Source organism: Dipodomys spectabilis, unplaced genomic scaffold, assembly GCF_019054845.1.
Source record: "Dipodomys spectabilis isolate Male_0828 unplaced genomic scaffold, ASM1905484v1 ptg000370l, whole genome shotgun sequence".
Classification (NCBI taxonomy): Eukaryota; Metazoa; Chordata; class Mammalia; order Rodentia; family Heteromyidae; genus Dipodomys; species Dipodomys spectabilis.
The window spans coordinates 831,726-844,202 of record NW_024871047.1 but is presented as its reverse complement, the minus strand read 5'-3'; the positions used below and the strand labels follow the sequence as shown (position 1 = coordinate 844,202).

Below are 12,477 nucleotides of genomic sequence, written 5' to 3'. Positions count from 1 at the left end.
ATGAAACTCTTCTCTCCGATAAACCACCAGAAAACCGGAAGTGGCACTGTAGCTCAAGTGGTAGAGTGCTCGCCTTCAGCTGAAGAGCTGAGGGACAGTGCCCAGGCCCAGAGTTCAAGCCCCATGACTGACAAAAAATAAAATAAAATGAAATAAATAAAATAATATGTTTTTGGGAATCTAGGTGAATCCTCATTTTATCCCAACCTTGTGTATTTCCAAAATGAAAACTCAAAGGAATCAATTCTTCATTGTAGAGTTTTACATGTGGACATACTTAACAGTAATTGCTTAAAACAACTCTTGAGAAGCTTCTCACTGGTGGTTCACACCTGAAATCCAAACTACTCAGGAGCCTGAGATCTGAGGATCATTGTTCAAAGCCAAGGCAGCGAGGAAAAGTCTGTGAGACTTGTATCTCCAATCGACTATTAAAAAGCCAAAAGTGGATCTGTGGCTCAAGTGGCAGAGCACTAGCCCTACCAGTATACACATGCACACACACACACACACACACGCAATTACACACATACACACACACAACCAAAAATGAGAAATTCTGTATTCTCACCAGAGATGGTGTAAACCGAGGCAACAAGTATAGAGTTAAGCAATACGTGTTTTGAGAAGTCCTGTAGGTAATTCTGAGACCACTTCTCTAGTGGAATGAACCTGCAGGTTGTTTATAGGGCTAGCACACTAATTAAATTCTTTTTGTTTATATTTGAGTTAAATGTAGGACAGGTTTTAAATAAGGAAAACACATCCCAGATATTTTAGGACCTATTTTGTAGTAAAGTTTCAAGATAAATTGGTGCAAAATTTCAAAACCAGAACAGTTTCAGCTAGAAAGAGAGATTATTCTCCAAGTCAACCTAGCAGACTTAAAGTTTGTGTAACTAGGTAAAGGCAGCATGTGGGAATGAAACAACCTGTCCATATTCTGAACACAACATACAAATATCCTAAGCAAAAGCTTAGCAGAATGAACCTCCAAGCATACACAAAAGTTCATCTTTCTTTTGTAACTGTCACATTATCCAGGAGAGAAAACTGGCTTAAAATGAGAAATCTAGAGATGGAAGTAAAATGAAAGAGGTATTCTCAACCCTAGAATACATTCAATTCTTCACTTTGTTTGCTAATTGGATTGTATGTGTAGTGTGTGTGTGTGTGTGTGTGTGTGTGTGTGTGTGTGTGTGTGTGTGTGTTGTGTGTGTGTGCTGGTACCAGGGCTTGACCTCAGGGTCTCCCAGTCTCACTTGCCTACTTGCCTTGCTTGTTTATGGCTGGTGCTCTACCACTTGAGCCATACCTACAACAGGTTGTGGGTTTTTTTGCTATTTGAGTGGATGGAATCTCACCAACTTTCCTGCTTGTCTACCCTCTAGGTTTCAGCGTCCTTAGTATCTAGGATTACAAGTGTGAGACACTGGCACCTGGCTGTACTTGTAATTTTTGGAAGCTTACAATGATAAGCCCTTACGATTGTTCTACATTTTGATTACAAGATAAAGTTAAACGTTTTGAGATTTATGAATGTCAGTCACTGAATTATCAATTAAATAACCAGAGCCCTGAGCATTTTCATTACAGGCAAATATATTTGTGATTTTAAGATGAATATTTGGAATGTAAGGCACATTACTTAATCTAGTAGAGAAAGAAAAGAGGGAAGGAAATATAATGGAAGGAGGGGAGAAGAATGTGGAAAGGATAGAGGAAAAGAAGAGACAGGACATGAAGAAACAAAGATCAGGGAAACACTGGGAAACTTTTTCATAGAGAAATTTTGGCAATATTCTTTGTAAAATTGGAGCAACTCAAAGTCCAATTTGCCATTTTTACTAGACTTTGTATTGGGTGTTCATGCCAACACTAGAAAATGTCCATAAATTTAACGATTACTTATTACCAGATTTGCAGATAATATCAAAACACCACTAAACAAGCCTTCATATGTAAAAATGCAGCATGATGGTTAAATGTAAGATAATTCTCATTTAAAAATTCATTAGCAAGCCCAAAGTGCTAAGTTTAAACTCCAGTACTGGCAAAAATTTGCCAGGCCTAGGTGGCTGTCACCTGTAATACTCAGGAGGCTGAGCTCTGAGGATCACAGTTCAAAGCCAGCCCAGGCAGAAAAATCTATGAGAATCTTATTTACAATTAACCACCAAAAAGCGGGAGTTAAGGTTGTGGTTCAAGTGGCATAGCACTAGCCTTGAGTGAAAAAAGCTAAAGTACAGTGGCTAGACCTAAGTGCAAGGACCATGCTGACTTGCAACATTTCCGCAGATTTCAAACACAAGAGCAGGAGTGTTTGAGAGTAACTTTGGATAAATATAATAAATGTTGGACAAGATGTGAACGTACAAAGATAAAAAATGAGAAAAAAATTAAAAAGTTAAAACATTAAATAGACATTTCAAGTTAATGAATAGGAAGGCTAGATGTCCCAGTTAATTCTCTTATAATTGAACCATAGATTCAGAGAAAATGCAATCCAGATATGTTGCAACCAATTTCCTAAGGAACTTGCCACGCAGTTTCTTATACTTACAAGGGTGAACAAGAGACAATGAAAGTATGTTATAAGTGATGGATAAAATTTACCACTTTACTCTAGCAGACATTAAGTTATGTTGTGAAACATTAAAAAATTAAGTATCATCAGCCCAGGAATAGACAAATTTAACAAATTTACTGTGAGCATAGGAAGCTCAGAAACAGATTCATACATATGAACCAAAATTTCTCCAGGTGGCTATTAAATGATCCCTGGGAGTTTAAGATGGCTCATAATTGAGGAAACTTGACATGGGGATTCCAGAAGATCATAAAAATTTATTTAAATGACATAATTTTTAAATGCATACTACATGTTTCACTTCCAAAAAGAAACTGGTCTGGGAGTCAGTCCTAGGGAACATAAAGCTCCAATTCACTTCAGGGCAACAGCTTTGCAGTGAGCACAAGAAGCCACAAGAAGGCTAGTGAGCAAAACTGCGGAGTGCCAACAACAGGAGATCTCATGCTCATTGGTCATTGAACATGAGGGGGTGGGATAGAAGAGAGCAAAAGCAGCTCATTAGCTTTTCTAGGAAATCGGAAAGAGCTGGCCTGATAAGAAATTAGATTTTCTTTTGTGTGCCCATCCTGAGGCTTGAACTCAGCCCAACCACTTGAGCCATAGCTCCACTTCTGGCTTTTTTTTTTTTTTTTTGGTGGTGGTGGTTAATTGGAGATGAGTCTCACAGATTTTCCTGTCATAGCTGGCTTCAAACCACGGTCTTCAGATCTCAGTCTTCTGAGTATCTAGGATTACAGGCATGAGCTACTGGTGCATGGCTAAGAAGTTAGAGCTTATCTAAAATCCACTGATTGAGTGTGCCTTGCTGATGGCTGCTGTAACTGCAGACTGGTGAGGGAATATGCCTCATTTTGCGTACTTCTGTTTCCCTTCATCCTGTTCCTCCAAACCCCATCCCATTGCCTCCACTGCAGCAGGATCCCACCCCCTTTCTGCTACCTGAGCCCCTTTAGGAAAGATTCCTAAATGCTGTCCCTGGGTCAGGCTTCATGCCAATGCCTTTCACACTAAAGTGGAGAATAGAATGATTGGGCTTCCTGAGGACACAGTGCAGTATGTGGATGCCAGATTGGATACTTAAGGCCAGGAAGTGGTGGTGATAAGAGTAGAGGTCTGACCATTACCATCCTTCAAGTGTGGAGAGGAGTATGGGAGATGAGTGGGAGGCTGAAGAGGGAATATATCATTTGTATGAGTGCAGGGAGGATATGTGGGTCCAAGAGAAAAATTAGTGCACTAGTCAATTGGCTATATCAGGACATAGGTTTCTGTTGATGGAGAAATGTGGGAATGAATGAAGGAGCAAAGGAAAAAAACAATAGTTGGTAGAAAATTCCATGCATGCGGTGAAGGTAAGCAAGGAGCTCATGATAGGTTGAAAATGTAGGGAAACCTATCAAGTGGTTGTATGGAAGAGGCAATATGTGAGTGAGGCTTCATTGGAAGGATGCTACCTGAGGAAGAAGGTCAAGATGACAGTCAGGGATAGCCATGGGGAAAGAAGGGAGGGAAAATTGTAAGAGTGAGCAGGATGCAGAACAAGCTACCAGCCACATCACATAGTCCTTTTCAAGGACAAAGCAAGTAAAATTGGGGTAGTGGTTTGTATGCCAATTCTCACCTCCACTTTTGATCCTGAACCATGAAACTCAAAGACATCTGCTATGTCCTCTGCCCCTGCAACTTCAAATGTACCATAGTGAGTAGTACTGGCCCCATGGGGGACTGAACTTAACCCCACAAAAGGTATAGTGTTCTGCATGGTATCAATACCCAAATCATGGTGAAAAGTACATCTGCCTCTTCTAGGCCTGCTAGTGTCAGAACTGTGCATTGTTCTTGTGACTTTAGTGTCTGGTAAAAGGAGAAGCCAGGCCTTTTCTACATATGACAACTGTATCATTCTGTCCCCTTTAGGGAACACCGCAAGAAAATATCTTCTCTAAGTATTCCCAGAAGGGAGCATCGTGAAGAGCGAAGGAGGAAGCAGGGATCAAGATCAAAAAAGATTATGGCTTCCCAATCTCATATGCCTGTCAAGAGGCTTGCCATTGAAGCAAGTGCCCTCAGTGAGTGTCTCTGGATAGGGAGGAAGCCTGAGTTTGGGCAGAGGAAGTGTGAGTGATTCTATCATTAGTCCTACCAGTGTTTCCTCGGGCAAGTACCTGTGTGTGATCTTAGTATGTCTGTGTAAAAACATCATATTAATGTTAGCTACTAAGGGTTATTAGGATGGAGAGATTCAGAGAGTCATAGACAAATTTGGTAGCACAATGGACCTCAGGATAAGGGGTGGAGTATGTTGGGATGATAAGGAGGTGGAAGAAAAACCATTACCTAAGTTGTTCCTGGTCTTTTACAGCTGGGATGGAGAGCACTATGTCTCAGCCTGGGACCAGCACTTGCATAACTCTCCAGGAGGTAAGGGGAATATGTCTGTCACCAATGGGACAAGTTCCTCTCCCCAGGCTCTTAGAGATCTCCCATTGTGTCCCAATGACACAGGTTCAATCTCCCACTGTACATAGTATTTGCAATCTGGCTTTCTGGAAAATGACTTCTCCATTGGACCTCAGTATCTGTCAGAAGACCTGGGCTAGTCTTCCAAATTTTGACAGGCTGGGCTCCTGATTATACTCTAAACATGCCCATCCAGATTCTCTCCCTGGCTGTCCTGGTACCACAGGTTTTTCCTCTGTGATCCCTGCCCCTGTAGGAGAGCTCCCAAAGGCCTCTGATGCTCAGCTTGCCTCCAGCAACTTCATCTCTGCCATATACTCCAGGGACCTTGGAGAAGGAAATGTCAGTTTCTCATTCTGGGGAACTCTATGGGCCTCCTACTCTGCCCATCATGTGAGTAGAACTAAACCATAGAATCACTTGTGTCTTCTATTATTGTATATCTAACCTTGAGCTTGTTTCTTTGAGAGGTAGGAGGAGGAGAATGAGATAGGAGAAGAAGACAGCACCTCAGACTAATGGGGAAAGATAGGTGTCTCTGCCCTGATATTTCCTATTGATAAGACTTTAGACCTGTAGCTTTATGTTTTCTGATCCTCTGATTCTCAGTGGGCATGCAGGAAAAATATTTTACTCCTATAACACTGAAAAGACTACTGGCACAAGACCTTATGGGAATTTTTATTTCACATTAATAACCATGGAAAAGAAAGTCCTGCTCAAAAGTAGGATCATGATGGTGAGGGACATAGAAGCCCAGGGGAAAGTCTATAAGTTATTAGAGGAAGCTTCTTGAGTATGAGCCATTCTCATCCATGGAGACCTTGGGAAAGAGCCAATTGGAGGTAGTGTCTCATCCTCAAAAGTGGAAAGTAATCACATCTTTCCAGATACATTGCTGATCAGAACCAGGATTCTGTGATATTGTTGTGATATTCTCGTAAGGAAAAGCTGGTAGAAATTGATATCTTGGGAAAGATGCAGAGAAGGAAGATACAGAATTGAAACAGATCAAGGAGGAGAAAGTACTTGCCCTAACAAGAATTAAGGACTCAGCAGTCACTTAGATTACTACATCCTGATGTTATGAATCGATGACCTTCATGATCTCTCTTAATTGTACATATCTCCCAGAGGGTTTAATCCACTGGCTTCTCCTTTCATTGTTTCCAGAAGCTCAAGTCTGATCTATCCATCTTATGGCAGTTCTGACTCTCTTCTGATGCAGCCACAGGTACTGGAAGGAATGGGGACCAAAAACTTGGAGAAGAGCTTTGTTGATGGGAGGTACAGAAGGATATGGGGGTGAATGGCAGATTGAAGTAATGGAGACTGAGGTGCCCTTGTCTCCGCAGGAGAACGTGTAGTTCCCCAGCCACCATTCTCTCATATCCTTTCCTTTGTAGGTCCCTAATGCCTCGGACCAAGCTTCTGTTTCTGCTGCCTTAGAGTGGCAGCAGATGATGGAGGCTGCCGAGGCTCTCCTGGCCCTGAAAAACTCTTCTCGGGCTGCTGCCAACTCCAAGTTATGTCATCAGCCCTCCAGCCCCCCAGGTACATTGCTCCTTGTAGGACTAATACAAGGTCGGTTGGGTAATTGGGAAATAGGAGGAGGAATGTTGTGGTAACCTGGTTCTGGCTGAAAATTGGGATTGTTGTGTTGTACCTTGGAGTCAGATACTAATTTCCTGAATCTGACTCATGAGCTGGAACTTGAGAGTTGTTCAGTGAGACTTCATTTTCTTATGTTTTCTGCCCAATACTCAAATGGTCAGTCTCCTGGTGACAAAGAATAATGGAACTGAGGCCCCCTGAGGCTGTCAAGGCATGCATCATATAAAATAAAAAACAAAGTCTTTGGACCCCTAGGCCACAACCTGCTCCTCAGATCTCTTCTGTATACTGTGAGCTGAAGAACTTACAGAGGGCTTCATTTGCACGAGTTCAGATTCCTGCTCCCTAGGAGAGTTTTGTCTTGAGGAGGGGCCTAGATGTCTTCCCAAGCAGTGTTTCACAAAAAAATGTAACGTGTGGAGAGAGGAAGGGCTGTAGGAATTGAAAGGAGAGGTGAACACTTAGGGAATCTGGGGCAGGAGGTTGGGCATTGTGGCACTGAAAAAGTGCTCTCTACCCAGAGAGTAAAGAAGCCCCACCAAGTGACTGCTAGAAAGGTGGCTGAAGCTGGAGAAGTTGCTGATCACAGTGGTCTGAGAAGGTGAGTATAGGAGGCTAGGCTACCCCCTGTGTGTAGTGCAGATCAAAGCATGTTCCTGATATAAGGAGGAGCATATGAAGAGACCCTGGGCTTGACCAAAAAACATTCAATGGCTGGGATGGAAGACATAAGACTGGCTGAGGAGAAATCAGATGAGAATAGATCGTTATAGTGGTCTTAGTGGAAAATATCTGATTATGTGAGACAGAATAAAAAAAGAAGGAAGAGCTGAGATGGGTTTGACCTGTAGGTATGACTGTCTGTTTCCCTCTTCCTTTCTGTCTGCAGGTTCTGCTGGAGATATTGGACTGGAGCCTTCCAGCCCTTGTGCAAGATCCAATTCGCCCAACTCTGTTTCAGTGCCTATTGGCCATCTGGGCTACATCTCCCTGTTAAACTAAGAGCCCAGAGGAAGAGGCATCGCTAGAGCACTGCCTATTTGCTACCCTGTTTCTGAATATGCGAAGTAGTTTGTGTTCAAAATGCTTAACATGCTTTTTAAGCTTTCAGGTGTTTTATAAGCTTTCAGACCCTTTTGTAGGGCAATTCTTTCACTGAAGTTGGATATTCTTGTAACTCCATCCCTTGTTTCTTTGGAAGCTGAGGCCTTTTTATGTGTCTTATAAAAACAGCACTGTGCAATCTAATATGATCAGTCTTAGTGGGGTTCTGAGTGGGTTTGTAAGCCAGTGTGTTCATTTGTCCTCTCATTGCACCTGTACACTTCTGTACTTATCCATGCATGTTTTCACTTTGTGTCTACATTGTGTGTTTGTGTGTGTGTGTGTGTGTGTGTGTATGTGAACAAATAATAAACTCTTGTTGTTGTAAGGCACTGAGAATTACTGGTTGTTTATTTCCGCCTTGAAACCTTGAATATCCTGACCTCTTAACAGATTATTTGATTCATATTCCAAACTGAGTCACCTCACTCCATATCTAGAATTTGATATGACTAATAAGAAAATGGTAGAGGTGGAAATAGGATATTTATTCAATGTGGAATTTCATGTCTATCCTTGCAGTGCCTCATGATCAAGAAGATCAGGTGAACAAAGAAGGCCAGATGGTCCCTAGCCCATGACAATGCATAGTCTAAGGACTCAGCTGTTGCTTGGCTCTAGCCATTTGCTACCATGGAAGAAGCAGGGCCCATCATCGCCAAGATGAATTTATGGAATCCTAGGTTTTTAAGTAAACTTACTCAATTTGTAACAAACAGCACAGATTTCTTTAAGCCCTGTACTGTATATGAAACAAACAAGAGAAGTACAACTTCAGTGAAAAGCCAGAATAATTTCTAGTTCAACTTGAATTAAAGTGGGTGAAGCCCAGGCTAATCAGAGGGAGGATCAGAGTGGGAAGTCTTACCTATAAAACACCCCTGAAATATGAAGAACACTCACTATATTTGTTTATTCTGTGAGTGTTATGTGCTAACCACTCACAGAATTACAACAATCTCAAGGAAAGAGATTTGCAGAAGAATTTTGAGGGACATTTTTAGGAACACATAGGGAAGATTGCCTTGTCTTTGCCAGGCGCTTTGTCAACTATTCATTGCTGCTGCTGCTGCTGCTGCTACTACTACTACTAGTAATAGTAGTATTTTATAAATTATCAAAGGAAAGTTTTGAAACTCTAGGCTGCCAAAATCACAAGACTGTTACAAAAGCATGTAACCTTGATTTCCTGCCTGAAGGGATCATAGGTAGTAAGCCATCCAATCTTGTAGGTGTATTTGTGTTTCTCAGTCCTCTGCAGGTACTGCAATAATTGAAGAATCAAAATCCCCAACCAAGTAAACAGAAAGCTCCAAATGCCTGGACAGATTCTTCCATGTTGTCACAGCCCTCTTTTTCCTGCCACCCCTGAGAGATGATAAAGAAATCCAATTACTATAATTTCTTCATTCCTTATTTTCCAAAACCTTGAGAAATCAGGATTCTTATGTTCTCTACCTGATGGCAGAGAAACATACAAAATCATGCAGGACTTGGAGCAGATGTGAATTCCATTCCATACCTGCTCTTTGCCTGACCTGTTACAATGATAGAAGATCCCAAAATCCCTCCTTCCCTAGCAACACATGAAAATGACCCCCTGTCCTTTGGGAAGGAAGTGGAAAAAGGACTAAGACACTGCTATATAAAAGTCCCAATGTAGCATATTTTAAACATCTTAGGACACCTTGATATATGTTCAGGATCAGCTTTTAGATGTATGTTTCTTTGTTACATATTATTCCAGTTCACAAGTTAAAATGCCATAAAAATGAACACTGTAAGTTAAATATTGATGCTTGTTGAGTGACAGCACTGGTTAGATCTGAGAATATCCACCATTTGTTGTGGATCAATTTCATGCAGTGATATGCAGGTAGAGGGTTAATAGGGTCTCTGGAGGAAGGAGAGCATGAGAGGAAAAGCCCCATGTTCTATCATTTACTGAGTTTAAAAATCTAAGTGTGGTCAATGAATGCTGACCTGAAAAGATAGATTTCCATCATTCTAACACAAGTGTTATAATTAACCTCAAGATCATAAACTAAAATAATGATATGTAAGAAAATAAGTTTTGATTAACTTTGAAAATACGCTATTTCAAAGAGTGCATGTAATTTATTATAAACTAAAGCTTTTAATAATGGCTCACAAAACTCTGAATATTTATCTGTCAACACATTTGGTCCAGGGAGAGACAGCTGTAGCTTATCACTGCTGAAGTAGGTGTCACTAACTGCATGACCATTAAGGACAGTGACTACTGGTTTCTAACCAACAACTTAAAATATGGGCAAAAGAATTGCTTTTCACAAAAAATGAGTGATTTAGGACAAATCTTGAACAGAATGAGTAATTTAAAAATATTAGCAAGGTGCCAGTGGCTCACAGTTTTAATCCTAGCTACTCAGGATGTTGAGAGCTGAGGATTATGGTTCAAAGCCAGCCTTCACAGAAAAGTCTGTGAGACTTTTATCTCCAATTAACCATTAAAAACCAGAAGTTGAACTGTGGCTTAAGTGCTATAGCACTATCTTTGAGCACAAAAACTCAGGGACAACACCCAAGCCCTGAGTTCATGTCCCATACCAGCACAAAAATGTTTATGTTAGAATATGCATTGCTGGAGGAGGCCAAGATAGGTAGATGTGGCACCAGAAGTAGCCATGCTCATACAGGGGACACACTTACAAATTTTCTTACAGATTAAGGGAACACAAATAAACAGTGTTACTTGCCCATGGCAGCAGTTTATCTCATTAGACAAAAATTCCTTATTGTCACTCCTCTCAGACAAATGCTGCTTAATATATGTTAGCTTCTTTTGCCATTTTTCGCTTTTCACTTTAAAATAAGTCATTGGGACTACTTGCTCACCAAGTTGAAAACATGGTTACTTTAGGAAGTGTATGTAGTATACAAAAAGTGTGCATGTAGTGAAGAGCTTAAAATAAATAAATAAATAAATAAATATATAATTACTAATAGAACAACAAATGTCCATGAGTTCCCTTACTAGTGCTATGCAGAGACATCCCTCATTCCTTGCAGCAGCAAGAAAATAGCTATTCACTCTGTGGACTTGGTGGCTCTATACTTGTTTGGGGTTTTTTAACTGTATTTTTTGTCTTTTCTTTTTTGGTACTGGGGATCAAACCTAGGAAGTTACACTTGCTAGGTTTGCACTACTGAGCTACATTTCAGCTCTTGGTGACTCTATTCTTGCTATTACAACCATGTCTACAGGAATTGTAACATTTATCACCTTTAGGAATATTGTAGTACTCTGTGTTTGGAATCTATTCCTGGATGGGCAATTGCTGCTTAACTGGTGAAAAGAAAACTTATATTGCTTATTACTGTCAGATTTTCCTTAAGAAAGATACAGATGGTATTCCCCATAATTATGTAAGAGAAAAAAATTTTCTGTACCTCACAAAAAGAGAAGCACCAGCCAGGTGCTGGGGGCTCCTGCCTGTAATCCTAGCTCCTCAAGAGACTGAGATCTGAGGATCACAGTTCAAAGCCAGCTGGAGCAGAAAAGTCCCCATTAGATTCTTACCTCTAATTAACCAATGGAAGTAGAGCTGTGGTTCAAAGTGGTAGAGTGCTAACCTTGAGCAAAAGTGCTCAAAGACAGTGCCTAGGGCCTGAGTTCAAACCCCACAACTGCCCCAAAAAAAACAAGGAAGAAAAATAGAAGCACCAGACTTTTCAATTATTCCATCTCATAGATGAAAAACAAGTGATCTATCAGTGTGTATGTTAACTTGCATATCTCTTGGATTGTGTATGCGTGTGTGTGTGTGTGTGTGTGTGTGTGTGTATGCTCATCCTGGGGCTTGAAATCTGGACCTGGGCACTGTGCTTGAGCTTTTTTACTCAAGGCTGGTGCTCTAATACTTGAGCCACAATGAGCTATACCTCCAGCTTTTTGGTGGTTAATTGGAGATAAGAGTCTCACTGACTTTCTTACCTGCATTGCCTTCAAACTGCAATGCTCCTATCTCATCCTCCTGAGTACCTAGGATTATAGACGTGAGCTACCAGTGACCAACGTATCTCATGTGAAGTGTGTGTGTGTGTGTGTGTGTGTGTGTGTGTGTGTGTGTGTGTGTGTGCATATATCAGTCCTGGAGCTTGAACTTGGGGACTGGGCACTGTCTCTGAGTTTTTTTATTGCTCAAGGCTAGTTCTCTACCACTTGAGCCACAGCTTCACTTCTGGCTTTTTGGTAGTTAGTTGGAGAGAAGGGTCTTATAGACTTTCCTGCCAGGACTAGCTTTGAACAGTGATCCACAGATCTCAGCCTTCTGAGTAGTTGTGATTGAAGGTGTGAGCCACTAGCACTTGGATATCTCTTAGTTTAAACCAGGTTACAATTCTTTTTTTTTTTTTTTGTCGGTTGTGGGGCTTGAACTCTGGGCTTGGGCACTGTCCTTGTGCTCTTCAGCTCAAGGTGAGCACTCTACCACTTGAGCCACAGCACCACTTTCAGAATTCTAGTGGTTTTGTATTAGAGATGAGAGTCTCAGGGAGTTTCCTGCCTGGGATGGCTTTGAACCGTGATGCTCAGATCTCAGCCTCCTGAGTAGCTAGGATTACAGGTGTGAGCCACCGGTGCCTGGCTTCAGATTAAAATTCTTGTACAAATAGTCAAGAGCCTTTTTGTTCCAATACCAGGGAAACCTAAATGCCTTGCATCT

The 12,477-nt window shown here is 41.2% G+C and overlaps 1 protein-coding gene across 1 annotated transcript in view; it reads left to right on the top strand.

Annotated features, from left to right (window-relative positions):
• The window catches only part of Dmrtc1b (DMRT like family C1B), a 40,033-nt gene extending 32,364 nt beyond the window's left edge, over window positions 1-7,669 (top strand). Inside the window, exons 3-8 of the mRNA XM_042666924.1 lie at window positions 4,511-4,662; window positions 4,956-5,014; window positions 5,310-5,446; window positions 6,227-6,287; window positions 6,460-6,607; window positions 7,557-7,669. Coding sequence (XP_042522858.1) covers window positions 4,511-4,662; window positions 4,956-5,014; window positions 5,310-5,446; window positions 6,227-6,287; window positions 6,460-6,607; window positions 7,557-7,669 — 670 coding nt within the window. The remainder of the gene's footprint in view (window positions 1-4,510; window positions 4,663-4,955; window positions 5,015-5,309; window positions 5,447-6,226; window positions 6,288-6,459; window positions 6,608-7,556) is intronic.
• The last annotated feature ends 4,808 nt before the right edge of the window (window positions 7,670-12,477 follow it).